This window comes from Myripristis murdjan, chromosome 15, assembly GCF_902150065.1.
Source record: "Myripristis murdjan chromosome 15, fMyrMur1.1, whole genome shotgun sequence".
In the NCBI taxonomy this organism is placed as follows: Eukaryota; Metazoa; Chordata; class Actinopteri; order Holocentriformes; family Holocentridae; genus Myripristis; species Myripristis murdjan.
The window spans coordinates 593,461-612,060 of record NC_043994.1 but is presented as its reverse complement, the minus strand read 5'-3'; the positions used below and the strand labels follow the sequence as shown (position 1 = coordinate 612,060).

The following is an 18,600-nucleotide window of genomic DNA, read 5'->3' as shown; positions in this document are numbered from 1 at the left end:
AGAACTTGGCGTGGGAATTTTGCTTTCTTAAGTTTCCTAAAGAAATACAGCCGTTTCTGGGCTTTTTTAACCAGGGCAGAGATATGTGAAGTCCATGTCAGGTTCTCTGTTATGTTGATTCCCAGGAACTTAAAACTGCTCACTTGCTCCACCTCAGCTCCATTGATGTAGACAGGGTTGTGTGTCTTTGCCTCCTTTTTTCTAAAATCAACTATCAGCTCTTTTGCTGATGTTGAGCAGTAGGTTGTTTTCTGTGCACCATTCTGCAAGATGGTTGATTTCCTCCCGATATGAAAACTCATCATTGTTGGAAATCCGGCCGATGATGGTGGTGTCATCCGCGAACTTCACAACAGAGTTCTCTCCATGTCGGGGGTTGCAGTCGTGGGTGTACAGCGTGAACAGGAGGGGGCTGAGCACACAGCCCTGGGGGGCTCCGGTGCTTAGCACTAGAGTGGAGGAGGAGAGACTGCCAATCCGAACTGACTGGAGTCTGTTTGTGAGGAAGTCCAGTATCCAGTTGCAGAGAGTGGTACTGATGCCCAGAGGGTTCAGTTTTCCAATCAGCTTCATGGGGGAGATTGTGTTGAAAGCTGAGCTGAAATCAACAAACAGCATTCTGATGTAGGTGCTGCTTTTCTCCAGGTGAGTGAAGACTGAGTGGAGAGCAGTGGAGATGGCATCCTCTGTGGATCTGTTGGTTCTGAATGCAAACTGCTGAGGGTCCAGACTGGCAGGGATGTTGTTCTTTATGTGCTGGAGAACCAGTTTCTCAAAGCACTTCATCAGGATGGGGGTGAGTCCCACATGGTGGTCATTTAGATCAGACACTGCAGACTTTTTAGGCACAGGGATGATAGTGGCTGTCTTGAAGCAGGTGGGAACACTCTCCTGTGACAGCGATATGTTGAAAATGACGGTAATGACATCTACTAGCTGGTTGGCACATGTTTTTAGTACACGGCCAGGGATGTTGTCAGGCCCAGCAGCTTTACTCATATTCACTTTCAGCAGGACTTTCCTCACATCCACTGTGGATACTGACAGTGGCCGGTCCTCTGCAGGCGGAGTAGACTTTACAGCTGACTCTCTGTTGAGGAGATCAAAGCGAGCATAAAATGTAGTGAAAAAATAAAAAAGTAGTGCCAAGCTCCTTTTCCCACGTATTTCAAATTAGGTAATGCAAGACCACCTTCTTTAGTTCATTGTAGAGTATTTGGGTCTAGGGCTTTTCCCTGCTCAGATGAAAGAGGAAATGATCTTATCAAGGTCCTTGAAAAAAAATATGGAGAGAAATATTGGTATACAATGAAAAATAAACAAAACCCTGGGTAAAACATTCATTTTGATTGAGTTGATTCTTCCTATAAGTGACAAGGGGAGATAGTTCCAATCTTGAAGACCAGTTTTACAATGTTGTATTTATGAAGTAAAGAGAAGCTATGGGAGATGTTAATACCCAAATACTGAAATTTGGACAAGGCCCATTGGAAAGGTAAAATTTGAGTCTGTTCTGCGGCATCATTAAGGGGGAAACATTTGCTCCTGCCAATGTTCAGTTTATAACCTGAAAAAGAACCGAAAAGTGGTGAGCTCATTAAAGAGATGGAAAGCAGTTCAATTGCTACCATGAAGAGCATCGGCGACAAGGGACAGCATTGTCAATGTCAATGTCAGCTTTATTTATATAGCACATTTAACACAGCCAATGGCCTCCCAAAGTGCTTTACAGTAAAATGAGCAAAAACCCCTTCATGGCCTACGTCACTGTGACGTCACAATGCTAGCTGGAGGCAAAACAAACTGAAGCTGGAGGCAAGCACTGTACACACTGTACGAAGAATGTCGTCCTGCTGTGTTTTTGGGTGCCAAAACCGAAAAACTAAAAACACAAACGTAAAATTTTATCGAACATCAGCAGCTGCAACTCAAAAAAATCGTGGACAGCAGTGGTTGAACGCGATTAAACGAAAGGATTGGACCGAAAATATCACCAAAAACACCTGTGTTTGCAGCGCACACTTCATATCAGGTAAGGTGGTTAATATGCAATCTATCATCAGTTTCAGCCTGAATAACCTCATGGACTAGACTAAATTGTGACTGAAATAACGTTAAGTTAATCATTATTTACATGGTAACGCTAATGCTAACCACTAGCTAACTCAGTGTTGTCCATGGGTCCGTTTCACAAAGCAGGTTTAGTGAAAACTCTGAGTCTGTTAATCCTGAAATGAGGGAAACTGAGTTTTCTGTTTCACAAAGGGAGGTAACTCAAAGCAGAGAAAGAGGGGTAACTCTAGCCTGTTTCACAGAGGGAGGTAACTTAAGCTCTCGGTGAGTTACCGCAGTAACAGACTCCATGAAACTCACCTGGTCCACCGGGACAAAGTTTTTCTCATGAAACCTCGAGTTTCTCTCTGTGTCCGCCCTCTTTCAGCCACACACGGTATTTAACTTCCTCATTCATTCAGTCAGCAGGCGAGTTTTGGGGTGGCATATTAGTTCTTCCGTCCATTATTTTAACAATAATAATAATAATAATAATAATAATAATAAAACAGTCAGTAGGCCTTTATTAAAAGTCAATTAGCAGTTAGGTGGCGACTTTTTTTTTCACGAACATGGCATATTCTTTCGACAACGATCCCGTGGATGAAGGTGCAGTGTTACTGCGCAGAGAATTAAATATTCGTTGGAAGATGGTTATAAGACCGCGCATAAGATTATGCCAAGAGTTTGTTGAACCTGCTAACTTCTTGTAATATCTCTTGTAATATCTTTCTTTTGTAATATCTTTTCGGGCAGTACCGTCAAATCATCCAACCAATGAGTGATCATGTAGGGGTCGGGGAATTTCGTCCCATCAGCGAGAGTCAATTTTTTTTTCACGGTCCTGAAGAGTGTACTCACATATCCACTAAAATTGTCGTTTTCCTCATCCATTTTAGCATAAACACTCTGTTAAAGCATGCTAATCTGCACTGACAAGCTAGCGCGTTCAAGATGTTTTGCCTCCAGCTAAGCCCCACCCCCCCCATATTACGTCACACTGTTTACAAGCTGTGAAGGGGTCTATAAAAACAATAAAAACAATAAAAACAATAAAAAGTAATAAGAACAAGCATTGGCGGCAGCCACATGTTAAAGGGGAAAAATTTAGACTGAGTAGAGTTGGTAATGACACTAGCAGTAGGGGCACAACATAACAACCATGAGTCCATGAAGTATATCTATCACCATGACCAAATCTCTTAAGCACTGAAAATAAATAACCTCACTCTACTTGGTCAAATGCCTTCTCTGTGCTCATAGAGATTACAAATTCAGCATCTTCAGTGTCTGATTTAGTCATTATTAAATTGAGCAGGCAGCGGATATTTGAGGATAACTGTTTTCCTTTTATGAAGCCAGTTTGGTCATTAGAAATGATGCTTGGAAGGCATGGATCCAGACGGCTAGCAAGACTTTTAGCCAACAACTTTACAAACGTTAAGCAAACTAATAGGTCTCCAACTGCTGCATTGTACTAGGTCTTTATTGTTTTTTTTTAATGAGAGAAATTGATGCTTGAGTTAAGGATAAAGGAAGGGAGCCATGTTCTAAGGAGTTGTTAAGCATATCCAAGACCAAGTGAGCAAGTTTGTCAGAATTAAAAAAAAAAAAAAAAAGTCTGCCAGTAAACCGTCTGTGCCCGGTGCCTTGCCATTTTGCATTAGTTTAGGATTTAGCTGTTATCTCATCTAAAAGAAGTGGAGCATCTGAATTTTTTTTTTTTCTTAAATTGTGGGAAAATCTAAATTATTTTAAAAAAATTATCCATTACATCGGTTTCAGGTGGGTCTTCTGATTTGTATAAATCAGAGAAAAACTCAGCAAAAACATAATTTATCTCAGAGGGGTCTTTAACTAAAGTTTGGCGTTTTTTTCTGAATTTGTGTGATAAATTGAGAGGCAGACTGCCATTTTAACTATAATTTTAACTGTAACAACCGGCTGGCCTTGTTGCCGTACTCATAAGTACCCTTTGTACACCTTGAAAGGAATTCAGCTTTATTCCATCTGGACACTGGGATTAGAGCATTAAGAGTGTCGTCTATCAATTCAAACAATGGCTTCCATCAGTTCCTGTTGTCTTCGTTATCTCTGTTTTCTTGCCCTGGCACAGTAAGAGATTATCTCTCCCCTTATCATCACTTCAAATGTTTCCCAGAGAAGGGAGGGAGAGGTTGAATCAGATTTGTTGTTTTGTATAAAAAGTGAAATCTTTTCTGAAATAATTTCCCAAAATTTAGTGGAGGATAATTATCCAATGTTAAATCTCCAATTTCAACACTTATCATATTTAGTAAGGAAATCCAAATCTAATAAAACAAATTTATAGCATAATCTGAAATTACTATTGCTGAGTACTCACATAATTTCACTGTTGGCACGAGTAATTTGTCTGAAAAAAATAGTCAATTCGAGAATGTGTCTGGTGAACCTGGGAATAAAATGAAACTCTTGTTGTTGGGTGAGAGAAATGCCATGAATCCTCACAACCAATTTGATCCATAAGTGAAGTAAGGGCTTTAGCCACATTGGATGGGGTTAGGTTTTTTGCATTTGACATGTCAAAAATAGGATTGACAACTTTAACTTAGTTGTCAATTGGTCTCCCCCAAACATAAGGTAATGTGAATTCAAGCATGGGATTAATGAAAATAACGAAGTCCTAAAATTAGCGCAGTCCCAATGGGGGGCATATACACAAACCAGAATGACAAGAGTTTGAAACAATACACCCACCACTATGATATACTGCCCATTTGGGTCTGATATGGTTTGTTCCATTGAAAACTGTAATCGTTTGTGTAATAGTATTGCTGTACCCCTTGATCAACTATTAAATTAGAGTGGAAGACCTGTCACACCCAGGGTCACCAATGTGCAAGTGGGTTTCCTGCAGAAAAGCGATGTTGGTTTTCAGTTTATTAAGATGTGAGAATACTCTTGTTCTTTTGATGGGCCCACCTAGTCCTCTAACATTCCAGCTTGTAAACCTAATGGAACCTAGCACCTCAACCCGAGCAGCATTAGTCATTGAAAGTAAATCAGAGTTCAAGCTTTTCAAGTGTTAAGATGAAACTGTAGATTGGCCAAATTAACTGAGTAACAGAGGATGCATAGAAACAAGGGTTCCTCTCATAAAGAAAAAGAAAACAGAACAACAACAACAACAAAAAAAATCCCCCTCAAGTAATTCAACAGGAATGCTGTTCTAAATAACATCAATATGCTTAACCAAAACTTACATATATGTCAAAGCTTATCTTTTAGCAGATGAACAAGCAGGAAATCTTATATATTCCTGGTTAACTTTGATGTTTTTTGCTAACCTACGATTTGTAGCAATGCTTATACACCTAATAACTTCATCCCAGTATGTGTCATTTACAGTGCATTCATTAAATATTCAGACCCCCATCACTTTTTTCACTTTTGTTATTTTGCAACCTGATGCTGTAATCCTTTAAATTCATTTTTCTCTCATTAATCTACACTTGGTGCCCCATAATGACAAAGTGAAAACAGAATTTTTAGAAATTTTTGTAAATTTATTAGAAAGAAAAAATGAAATATCACATTAACATGAGTATTCAGACCCTTTGCTCAGTTCTTAGTTGAAGCACCTTTGGCAGCAATTACAGCCTCCAGTCTTTTTCGGTATGGCGCAACAAGCTTTGCGCACCTGGATCGGGGGATTTTCTGCCATTCTTCTTTGCAAATCCTCTCAAGCTCGGTCAAATTGGATGGGGACCGTTGGTGGACAGCGGATGTTGGATAGGGCTCAACTCAAGGCTCTGGCTGGGCCACTCTAAGACATTCACAGAGTTGTCCCTAAGCCACTCCTGTGTTGTCTTGGCTGTGTGCTTAGGGTCACTGTCATGTTGGAAGGTGAACCTTCGGCCCAGTCTTGGGTCCTAAGCACTGTGGAACAGGTTTTCATTGAGGAGATCTCTGTACTTTTCTCCATTCAGCTTTCGCTCAACCCTGACCAGTTTCCCAGTCCCTGCTGCTGAAAAACATGCCCACAGCATGATGCTGCCACTACCATGCTTCACTATTGGGATGGTATTGGGCAGGTGATCAGCGGTGCCTGGTTTCCTCCAGACATAACATTTGGAATTCAGGCCAAACAGTTAAATCTTGGTTTTATCAGATCAGAGAATCTTGTGTCTTACAGTGTGAGAGTCCTTCAGGTGTTTTTATTTTGCAAACTCCAAGCGGGTTTTCATGTGTTTTACACTGAGGAGAGGCTTCCGTCTAGGCACTCTGCCATAAAGCCCAGATCAATGGAGGGCTGTGGTGATGGTTGTCCTTCTGGAGCTTTCTCCCATCTCCACACAGGATCTCTGGAGCTCAGTCAGAATCGGCTTCTTGGTAACCTTTCTTACTAAGGCCCTTCTCCCTTGATTGCTCAGTTTGGCCGGGCGACCAGCTCTTGGAAGAGTCCTGGTTGTGCCACACTTCTTCCATTTGAGAATTATGGTGGCCACTGTGCGCTTGGGAACATTCAGTGCAGCAGACATTTTTTCGTAGCCTTCCCCAGATCTGTGCCTTGCAACAATCCTGTCTCTGAGCTCTGCAGGCAGTTCCTTTGACCTCATGGCTTGGTTTTTGCTCTGATATGCATTGTCAGCTGTGAGGCCTAATATAGAAAATGTGTGCCTTTCCAAATCATGTCCAATAAATTTAATTTACCACAGGTGGACTCTAATCAAGGTGTAGACACATCTCAGAAACCGTCAAGAGAAATGGGAGGCACCTGAGCTAAATTTCAAGTGTTGTTGCAAAGGGTCTGAATACTTATGTCAATGTGATATTTCAGTTTTTCCTTTTTTAACAAATTTACAAATATTTTTTACAATTATATTTTCACTTTGAAGGGGATCTGAATACTATATCTAAAATAGGCCTACTACTTAATTTATAAAGTGATTATGCCCTCTCCTGGGGACCCCAGGGAACTACAAAGATGGTGTCCCAACAGAAGTAATCCCCACAGTACTACAGCGGCCCAACCACAGCTCCCACGCCCTCCACAAAAAATGACCAGTTAAGCAGTCAAAAACTGTAATATAATCTTTCACCTCTATCCCATATGAATATAATTGATTTGATTCTGCAACGGTTTGTTTGTGATGTCCAAGTCTATTAACGACACTGCCTTTCTTCAAGTGTCTGTGATTCTGAAGGCATTAGCTACTGGTAACCTAATCCAGATTGTTGCTTTACTTCTGATGATCACGGTAGAAATGTTCTGCTTCGTCTGTGGAGTCCAAGATACAGGCCTGTCCATTCATGGTAACTCAGAGATGGGCTGGATAAATGAGGCCAAAACGTATTCCATCTTTGTGTGTGGCGCTGAAATCCTCAAAGATCCTGATGGTGTATCCACGGTACGAGATGGTGTATCCACGGTACGAGATGTTCTGTTTTTTTCCACAACAGCACACGTTCCTTCTGAACATATTTGTGGAAGCGGATTATGAAGGACCAGGAGCCTTAGGTTGGTTTCTGACCCACACTGTGATGCGCGTGGTCCAGCTCCAAATAAGCATCCAGCAGGGCCTCACCAGTTACCTCCTTGAACAACGTTGTCATGAAAAGTCTGGTACCGTTCCCCTCCATTCCCTCTAGAATGACGTTTTTCGTTCATCTGGCTAGTGATTTCCAACTTCAGTTTCAATGTGGTCACTTTGTTCGTAGTGATTCCGTCTGAGTGGGCGCTGAGTGCCTTTTTCATCTCACATATGGTGGTGGTGTGTGAGGCCACAGTATCGGTGATCTTTTGGAGAAAGGCTTGGAATGGTGTCAAGGTGGTGTTCAGGGAAGAGGTAATTTCCTCCGTCACGCTTTTATTTATAGTTCTCCGAATAACAGGTCAAAAGTTAGCAGCTGAGCGTTAGATGCAGTTGTAGCATTAGTAGCCATCTTGTTAGCATCCTTGTCTTGTGGGCTTCTGTTAAGTCAGTTGCAGTTGGTTTCTGCCGCAAGTGCTGTGCGACTTACCGGTGACAGTTTTGCTCTAGAAAGTTGGTGGAAAAAAACTGACAAGTAACAAGTGGTGTTAAGACTAGGTGTAGGTGTTATGAAAAGCTAAAATCTTCAGGAGCAAACAACACACAACCGCTCACTCCATTGCCGCAACCAGAAGCCCTTTTGGTTGCGGCAGAGCATATTGCAGGTTGGAGACCCCAGTGAATCAATGTGTAGGAAAATGATGTAGGAACTGAATTTTCATTGGAAAAAAAAAAGTATATATATATATATATATATATATATATATACACACTATATTACCAAAAGTATTCGCTCACCTGCCTTTACTCATACTATGAACTGAAGTGCCATCCCATTCCTAACCCATAGAGTTCAATATGATGTCGGTCCACCTTTTGCAGCTATTACAGCTTCAACTCTTCTGGGAAGACTGTCCACAAGGTTGAGGAGAGTGTTTATAGGAATTTTTGACCATTCTTCCAAAAGCGCATTGGTGAGGTCACACACTGATGTTGGTCGAGAAGGCCTGGCTCTCAGTCTCCGCTCTAATTCATCCCAAAGGTGTTCTATCGGGTTCAGGTCAGGACTCTGTGCAGGCCAGTCAAGTTCATCCACACCAGACTCTGTCATCCATGTCTTTATGGACCTTGCTTTGTGCACTGGTGCACAGTCATGTTGGAAGAGGAAGGGGCCCGCTCCAAACTGTTCCCACAAGGTTGGGAGCATGGAATTGTCCAAAATGTTTTGGTATCCTGAAGCATTCAAAGTTCCTTTCACTGGAACTAAGGGGCCAAGCCCAGCTCCTGAAAAACAACCCCACACCATAATTCCTCCTCCACCAAATTTCACAGTCGGCACAATGCAGTCTGAAATGTACCGTTCTCCTGGCAACCTCCAAACCCAGACTCGTCCATCAGATTGCCAGATGGAAAAGCGTGATTCATCACTCCAGAGAACGCATCTCCACTGCTCTAGAGGCCAGTGGCGGCGTGCTTTACACCATTGCATCCGACGCTTTGCATTACACTTGGTGATGTGTGGCTTGGCTGCAGCTGCTCGGCCATGGAAACCCATTCCATGAAGCTCTCTGCGTACTGTACTTGGGCTAATCTGAAGGTCACATGAAGTTTGTAGCTCTGTAGCAATTGACTGTGCAGAAAGTCGGCGACCTCTTTGCACTATGCGCTTCAGCATCCGCTGACCCCTCTCCGTCACTTTACGTGGCCTACCACTTCGTGGCTGAGTTGCTGTTGTTCCCAAACGCTTCCATTTTGTTATAATAGAGCTGACAGTTGACTGTGGAATATTTAGGAGCGAGGAAATTTCACGACTGGATTTGTTGCACAGGTGGCATCCTATGACAGTTCCACGCTGGAATTCACTGAGCTCCTGAGAGCGGCCCATTCTTTCACAAATGTCTTGTTTCACAGTCTGCATGCCTGAGTGCTTGATTTTATACACCTGTGGCCAGGCCAAGTGATTAGGACACCTGATTCTGATCATTTGAATGGGTGAGCGAATACTTTTGGTAATATAGTGTGTATATATATATATATATATATATATATATATATATTATTATTATTATTTTTTTTTTTTTCTCTCCTGAGTGTAATTGGCTCCAGGCCGAGGGAGAAAGAGGACGAGCCCCGGAGAGAGAGCAAGGGGTAGGGAGAGAGAGAGAAACACAAAAACAAACATCCCCACAGGCAGTGTGCAGTATTGCACCTTCATGCCACACATAACAATTTAATGATGCTTAGCTTTCCCCATAAACTCAGATCTATACATTTCCAACTATCTAAATTTGTTTTAATGTTTTGTAGTAATGGTAACATATTAATTTGCATTATACTGGATAAATCTGCACTATTTTTATGCCAAGATAGATAGATAGATAGATAGATAGATAGATAGATAGATTTTTATTGTCATTGCACAATCATATACGTATAATAATGCAACGAAATTAGGGCTCAGTCCTTTCGGTGCAGGGGAGAATAGAAAGATACACCATTCCTGTAACTATCCACTTAAACCACATAGAACTAATTACTCCCCAATGACAGGTCCTGGATACTGGCATTACTTCCAGCTTGCACCAATTAATTTTATAACCTCATCATTTTGAATATTTAAAAAAAAAATAAAAAAAAAAAATCCAATAATATAAGGGCAGAAAAGGCAGTGTCTTGGATGGCTACAAAATGTCATCTGCATAAAGGAACAACTTGTGTTCTCTTCCTCCAGTTCAAACCCCATGGCTCTTGGTTGAGGATCTAATGGCATTGCAAGAGGCTCAAGATATAATGTAAACAATAACAGGGAGAGTGGGTCTCCCTGTTTTGAGTCCTGTGTCAACTTCAAGGGTGAAATATTACCATTTGTCAGAACTGATGCCTGTGGTTGTGCATGTATCACTCTGAAAGAATCCACTACCAAACCCATAAGATTCCAAAGTATATAACAAAAAAACTACTCCATCTGATCAAAAACCTTTTCTGCATCTAGGCAGAAAGCAGCTATCAGTGTCATCCTCTCTACATAATCACATCAGGTGCAGCAGTCTTCTGATTTTATCAGAGGATGACCTTCCACTTATAAATCCAACTTGATCTGAGTGTTGAAATTGTGGAAACATTTAAATATCTTGGCACAGTTCTGGACAGCCAGATAAATTTTTCTGAGAGTGCAGATTTTGTCTTCAAGAAATGTTCACACTGACTCCATCTTCTTAGGAGATTGAGCTGTCTTGGTGTCAAGCCACAGATCCTAGAACTTTTGTATATTGCACACATAGAGTGTCCTAACATTTCATCTTCCAGCTTGGTTTGGTCACTTAAGCCCACGATTCTCTTTTTTGCAATTATTTATTTATTTATTTATTTATTAATTACTTTTTTCGTTCTGTTTTTAAGTGTCTCCCATGATTGATTTGGGGAGCTTACTTATGTGATTACACATCAGGCAATCTGGTATGACACCTCACAGGCGCTCGCATGGCTTCACAAATAACAGCAACAACAAACACTCAAAGCGCCTCTGTCCGTCAGCATCTAGTCAATGCTTCTGGCACAGAAAGGGTTAACAGTCGGTCTCTGCTAGAGGTCCTGCCTCTAACCTAATATCGCTCATCAATTGGCTCTGCCGTTTCTTGCTAATGTGTGATTGGCCGTCCCCACTGTCTCTCCGTGTGGTTGTAAAAAAGCGCCGGAGGACGTGCACAGCGGAGTTTGTTTGGCTGGTTGGTCCGCAGCTACGCACACGGACTGTTTTCTTCACTGTTTATGTCGTCAGGTGGCAGTTAGAACAAAAGTTCAGCATGCTTCTTTGAAATGAGAGCTTTTATCAGGCACATTGGCCTGTTGCCTCTAGGGAAGAAGGAATTGTCCATTTTTACTAACCATGATTTAAAATGTGTGAGAGAGATTTTTTTTTCCAAATAAGAGCAAGGCAATGGACACTAATCTGTTTGTATTTAGTGTCAAACATTTATTATATTATATTTTATTTATGTTTCTGTACGATGTTGATGTACAGTATGATGCACAGTTATACTAAAGACGAGAACTCTGTTAAATTGCCTGCTTGTCTTTCCTTAGTTGCCTTTAACTTACAACATTACAGAATTATTAAATACTTGTAGTCAGTATATCGTTGGCTGTCAAAGACAGCCAAAGCAGTGTTATCCTTCACAAGTAAACCCAGATTGTGATGATATTATAAAAATAATCCAAAGTCGAAAAATGTTCAGAAGGGTTATTATTCAGCACCTGCCAAATAGGGATTCAGATTTTAGGCATTCCTAATAATAACACAGCTTAAGTTCAAGCCTGTGTGGCGGTATAGTGACAGCTATGCTGTAGTCAACACGGTGTGAGTGTCTCACACTGAAGGACAGATAAAAACAGCAGAACTCATGGCTGCCTCCATGGAGACAAAATATTCACTTAATGTTTTGATTTCTTTCTCACCATGAATGTAGTGACACCTTGCAGTCTGCAGAATTTGGGGATCAGCTGGCAATATCACAACAGATACGTAAGCCTCCTCAGTTCCCGCCGGTTGACAAGACATGAACACCGGCATCATGTCATCTTCAGTCAGCAAAAAACATGGAAGTTGCGCAAAAAATGGTGCAGGATGTCCTGGCAGCAGCCTCTGCAGGAGCTACACACACCAACAATGTCGCTATGGTGGCATCTTGACAGACCGTTCTTGATCTCAAGGTCCATCATCCACCCGTCTGTCTTCTCCAGCCTTTCGAATATTGTAGTGATATCCAAGCAAGCTTTAGTCTGTGATATTTTCACTGATGAAATGTCCTCTTGCATTTCCCTGAGAATGTTGCTGAATTGCGACATTTGTTGCATTGCTTTTTCCAGAGTTAAGTTATTAATTTACAGCATTTGTTGCAATAGCTGGAACTTTCGGGTTTGAGTCAATTAGTCCGGTGTCCCATACTGGTCTGTATTCCTAACTAACTAACTAATGACTGTATTCCATAAAGGATAGTTCAGGACAGCTCCTTTACCCCATTGTAATCCCGAGCAATTTGCTAAATTGTTTGTTTTTTTTCCTGTACATTCATTCATTCATCTTCTAAACCGCTTATCCTCACAAGGGTCACGGGGGGTTGCTGGAGCCAATCCCAGCGCACATAGGGCGAAGGCAGTGAAACACCCTGGACAGGTCGCCAGTCCATCACAGGGCAGACAGACAAACACTGACATTCACACACACAGTCATAGGGGCAATTTTAGCTTCTCCAATTCACCTGACCTGCATGTCTTTGGACGGTGGGAGGAAACCGGAGTGCCCGGAGGAAACCCACGCAGACACGGGGAGAGCATGCAAACTCCACACACAAAGGACCTTGGGTGGGAATCGAACCCAGGACCTTCTCACTGTGAAGGTCTAACCACTGCACCACCGTGCCGCCTTTCCAGGTGTATGCCAGCCAGAAACCCTGGATGACAAGAGAAGTCAGGACCCTGCTTAGGGAAAGAAATTCCACGTTCAGGTCCCATGACGTGTCTGTACAGTGTAGCCAGGGCAAACCTGAAAAGGGGCATCAAACCGGCCAAGCTGGACTACAAAAACAAGATTGAGGACCAACTCCACAGCAACAACTCCAGGCAGGTGTGGCTGGGGGTCCAAAACATCACAAACCACAAACTCCTCTGCTAGCGCAGAGGAGCTTAACTGCTTCTTTGCTCGCTTTGAACATAACACCTCAGCAGCGGCTTTGTCACATCCATGAGGTGTGTGCTTAGGAAAGTAAACCCCAGGAAAGCAGCAGGACCCGACCACGTCCATGCGAGGGTTCTGAAGGACTGCGCTGACCAGCTCTCGGGGGTTTTCACTGCAATATTCAATCGTTCCCTAGCACAGGCCACTGTCCCATCCTGCCTGAAATCCTCAGCCATTATCCCTGTCCCAAAAAAGACCACCATCAACAGCCTAAATGACTACAGACCAGTGGCTCTCACTCCGGTCATTACCAAGTGCTTTGAGAAACTGGTCAGATCTCACATCATCTAAGCACCTCCACCTTCACTTGACCCCCACCAATTCGCATACAGGAAAAACAGATCAACAGAGGATGCTATCGCTATAGTCCTCCACACAACCCTGACCCACCTGGAGCAGAAGATCAGTTATGCCAGGCTTCTCTTCCTTGGCTCCAGCTCGGCATTCAACACAATCATTCCTGACATACTGGTAAACAAATTAATCAACCTCAGCCTCCCACACTCCACCTGCATCTGGATTAAGGACTTCCTTAGCAACCGCCCACAGAGAGTCAAAGTGAGGCCTCATCTTTCCCCAGCCCCCAAGGTTGTGTGCTGAGCCCTCTACTTTACACACTGTACACCCATGACTGCTCACCCACCCACCCAAGCAACTCTGTCGTGAAGTTCACGGATGACACGACAGTAGTTGGGCTCATCATCGGAGACAATGAGTCTGCATACAGGGATGAGGTGGAAAAAATCATCATGTTGCAGCAACAATAACCTGGTCTTAAACACAAAAAAGACAGAGGAATTAATCATACACTTCAGAAGAATCCGACCTGACCCCCTTCCCATACACATCAACGGGACTGTGTGGAGAGGGTCTCTGTTTTTAAGTTCCTGGGCCTTCACCTGGATGATGACCTCACCTGGAAATTCAACACTACTGCGCTGATCAAGAAGGCACAGCAGCAGCTCCTTTTTATGGGCACTTTAATAAAGTGGTCTACAAACTGACTCAGGTGCTCAGATAGTGAGTTATTACTTTCTGCCATGCCACTCTCTGCCATGAGGGTTTTGCAAAAGCTTATGTATCTTAGGCAATAAATAGAAGACAGGAGTAATAGGATGCTCTAATTTCAAAAATTCATTTTGACTCTTAGTTATCCACTTGCTCTCCAATGCACTGTTCAAAACTCTCTCTTGTATGTCTCTACAGGGTTCTGCAGAAGCGGTTAATAAAAAGTGGTATTGTTTAACTGTCTTGGGGCTTCAGCTACATAGTCCTCTGCGTTTTGTATTACTACAGCTCCTCCTTTATTAGCTGGTTTCACCACAATTTTTGGATTATCCCACAATTCATTCAGGACTCCTCTTTCTAATACACTTAGGGCCCACGTACATTAGACCATTCATACTGTGCCCAAGCGCGTTTGACCCCAAAATCCGGATTATTTGACCAGTGTGAGCGCTCAAGTTCTGTGCTGTACGGTACACTTCCTCTGCTCTGGCACAGTTGGAGGAGGTGTGCTTCAGTACAATATAGGCGTTCATGCACAAGCACATACACAATCACGCACGCAGTGTACGAACGTGGATATGGCTTAAATCACGCGACCGTCCCTCCTGCGTTTCCTCCTGCCTCCGCAAAAATCGTTTTATGTGTGCAGCGCGATTAACTGCAAATCGCTGCCTCGCGCAATCAACAGTCAACCATGTTGTCTGTGTTGTTGTCCATTGTGTTGCTGCAACCGCATAAAAACAGAAGTCGATTTATGATGACGTCGAGCCATGCGTGTGTCGTATTTCAGCGTGATGACATACATACCAGAGGCAACTGTGCTTAAGCACGGTTGGGGTTGGAGTAATGTGAGTGCAGGCCAGCGGGGGACTGGGGAGGGGGGGCATTTGTGCTTCAGAACGATACAGAACAACTGGGCCTAATGCGAGTGCACCCTTATGTTACAATTCTTCAACCTGTTTTTCTCTCCATTTCTTCTTTCAATTCAGTTTCCATCATAGTGAAGTCAGTGGTGTCCTTACGATTCTTTAACATTGTTCTGAATTCATGTAACTCAGTCTTTACTTTCAAAGTTTCTTTTTTTGTTTGCTCAATAATCAGTAAAGTCAGATCTAGCAAGCACTTGTTCAGAATCTGTTAGGAGTGAAACTCAGAGTTGACTGATCTGACTCTAAGCAGCTTTTCTCGAACCCAAGACTGCAAGCTTCATCAACTCAGAGTTCAGGGTTAGACTCAATTTGTTAAACCTGATTTCTGGAATACCACCATGGTGCAAAAATGTATTTACAAATTAATTTTCAAATTATGATTGTGCAAAAAATGTTCCTGACTCATTGTGGACATGTAATGCTGTGTCTAATTTCCCAGATAGTTTAAGGTATACTATTTTTCCACTGATCAGATACCTGTTTCCTTCTACGTGTTAGTTATGCTGCTGACTGGTGCACTTGGCTACACTGTTGATGTGGGTGTCATTTGCTCTCCCCCTCACATTGAATTTCACTGGCTTTTCTGATGGGCCATTGTCCACTTTTCCAAGTTTACTATTGATGGTGTGTGTGTGTGTGTGTGTGTGTGTGCGTGCGTGCGTGCGTGCGTGCGTGCGTGCGTGCGTGCGTGCGTGCGTGTGTGTGCACTCGCACACTTCTGTGCATGTGATAGGTTGTGGGGACGATGTTTTTGAGGAGCCAGTAATCCAGGATGAGGGGGAAAACAATGAGGATCAGGACTCTGGTTGGTACTGTTTTTAGTTAATTTGACCTAGCAAAACTAAACATTATAAACTCTCACTCTCATTTGCAAGTGCACAGGCAACAGGTTGGCCTTCCTGGTATCCACATACAGTACGGATTTCAAAACTATCAAACTGTTAAAACATGAGAAAAAATCTTTAGTGACACTTAAGTTGACACATTGTTTTGTCTCCATTTCCTGTACAGATGTCCAAAAGTATCCCCCCAAAACTGCATCAAAAGTTTTAAAGGAATTATTCACCCATTTTGAAAAAAATTATATTATTTAAATGACTTCTAGCTGTTGTGTAGGACAGTAGTGCTATCTTCATCTCATCTCATCTCTTGTTACTGAGCACTGGATACTGGCTAGATGCCACAAATACTAACCAATACCCCTTTGCTTATTTAACAATTTGATTGTTATTAATTATTTATCTATTATATATCTAATATATCTATTATCTATTATCTATTATCAAGAATGTAAGTCTGTCTCAATGGCAGGAGGCTAACGGTTGGTATTTGGAGCATCCAGCCACTATCCAGCACTTAGTAACAATGAGAGGAAGATAGCACCACCACTGTCCTGTATAACAACTAGGTGAAATAATATCACATTAAGCAAAATGTGTTAACTGTCCCAATAATGTGTTAACTATCCCTCATGTACATTCAGGATCACGTAGACAACCCAATTTACTGCCTTTATCTACTTTGCTTCTTCCCCTTTCTGTGTTCTCATTGTCCCTCGTACTTTCACTCTTTCACTGTTTTTTCCTCTATCTAGGCCATGGGGAGATGGTGCAGAGGATCTTGGATATATTGCAGTTCCTATGGGCCATTATTCTGGCTGTGGTGGATGGACTGACTCAGTGGCTCAACCTGTTGACTAAACAGTACAGAGACACCTCTACTGTCCTCTGCAACGAACGTTACCTGCTCATACACAAGATTGGGCAGGTAAAAGCTTATTAAAACTCTAGACTTCATACACACACCCCAATCTCTCTCTCTCTCTCTCTCTCTCTCTCTCTCTCTCTCTCTCTCTCTCTCTCTCTCTCTCTCTCTCTCTCTCTCTCAATAGGCTTCATCTATCAGTTTGATTGTTTGTTGATAAATGTTTGTGTAAGTTTCCTCATAAGTGTACAAACTAAAAACTGGCACCATATGTTCTTGTACCCATGTGCATATGTTGATAAATGGCAATCACTCATAGGGCCCTAGCTCCCACCCAGTGCAAAGCGCAACACAAGTGTCTTTGCTAGTTTCCAACTGGTGCAGTTGTAATTTCCCCATCCAGCGCCCACATCGTCCATGGGCATGTTGGTTTTAAAATGAGGTGTGGTCAGGCACGTAGTTGGTGCATTGCTATCTTGAGGCAGTTGAAAGTGATTGACCCACAAAAAGCAGGTCTAAAGTCAGTGGTGCAGTTTTCTCTGTTATTTGAAGCTCATTATCAAAATCATAATGCATGCCCACATAGGCGGGGGCACAGCATGTGTCCACATTGCTTGTTCCATGCACTGCTTTACCTCAGGGAGCTTTGATGGAATCCTGCTGTTCCCATAGATGATCTGCTCGAGTGCTGTGACCTCATGCATGAGCATAAGCAATCCACCAAATTGCAAGCACTCCTGGCTTTTGAAGGAAATGGGAGATGGCACTCTGATTGGTTTACTGCATGTTATGCCCAAAAGACATTCATGATTAATTTAAAGTCTAAGCGCAACTCTTTTGAACCAGGCACCTGGTGATGTGTGCATGTATGTGTTCCACCAGCAGAACACAAAAGCAGAGTCTATGGAGGACCGGCTATCCCAAGGGAGTGAGAGTCCCACACTGGAGACCTGTTTGAACGAGACAGATACAGAACACACTAACAGATACAGGTGAGAGGCAAGGTGTTTTAGTAAATAACGCCCATCATTTGGTCGCAGGCCTGAGCCGAAGGTTGTGGGATAAGTTTGCTTTTAGATCTTTCTGCCAGACAGTCATTCTGTTTCTGCCAGAAAGCCTTTCTAAAGGTCAGGGTTGGTGTTAGGGTTAAAAAGTTTTTTCTGGCAGAAAGCTTTGAAGGCAAACTTCTCCCATGTGCAGAGAGGAAGGCAAGTACTGTAGATCATCCCCATAGCTAGTTATGGGGTCACTGGTGTCTGGAGCTCTCAATTTTTTCCCTTTCAGGATGATGTTTTGCAAGATCGTGGCCTTAGCCCAATGGTGGACAGTAACCAAGTACAGTTATTTGAGGACTGCATTTAAGTAAATTTTTTTGGAAACTTATGACAAAATGTACTTTTGGATACTGAACTACATTTAAAATAAAGTACTCCAGTGCTCAAATAAAAAAATAACTGTATGAATAATCAGGGTTTGACAACATCTCTTAACTGTTTAAAGCGCTTCAATAGCTGTTTTTGGAGGTGAGTGAATGTGTTGGTGTCACTTCTCTCACACAGTAGTCCCAATCTCATCAGTTAGCCCCAAACCTCCACTGTCTATGCTCTGTGGTCAAGTGAGCCAGCATTGCGCTGCTACTACAGTAATTACTGTAAGC

At 42.5% G+C, this 18,600-nt stretch overlaps 1 protein-coding gene across 2 annotated transcripts in view; it reads left to right on the top strand.

Annotated features, from left to right (window-relative positions):
- The window catches only part of piezo1 (piezo type mechanosensitive ion channel component 1 (Er blood group)), a 267,968-nt gene that overhangs the window by 172,905 nt on the left and 76,463 nt on the right, over positions 1 to 18,600 (top strand). The window contains exons 33-35 of one of the 2 annotated variants that reach the window (XM_030070245.1): positions 15,973 to 16,044; positions 16,834 to 17,006; positions 17,829 to 17,935. In XM_030070245.1, coding sequence (XP_029926105.1) covers positions 15,973 to 16,044; positions 16,834 to 17,006; positions 17,829 to 17,935 — 352 coding nt within the window. Of the gene's footprint in view, positions 1 to 15,972; positions 16,045 to 16,833; positions 17,007 to 17,825; positions 17,936 to 18,600 lie in introns of both variants that reach the window. The other variant, XM_030070244.1, reaches the window with a different exon arrangement.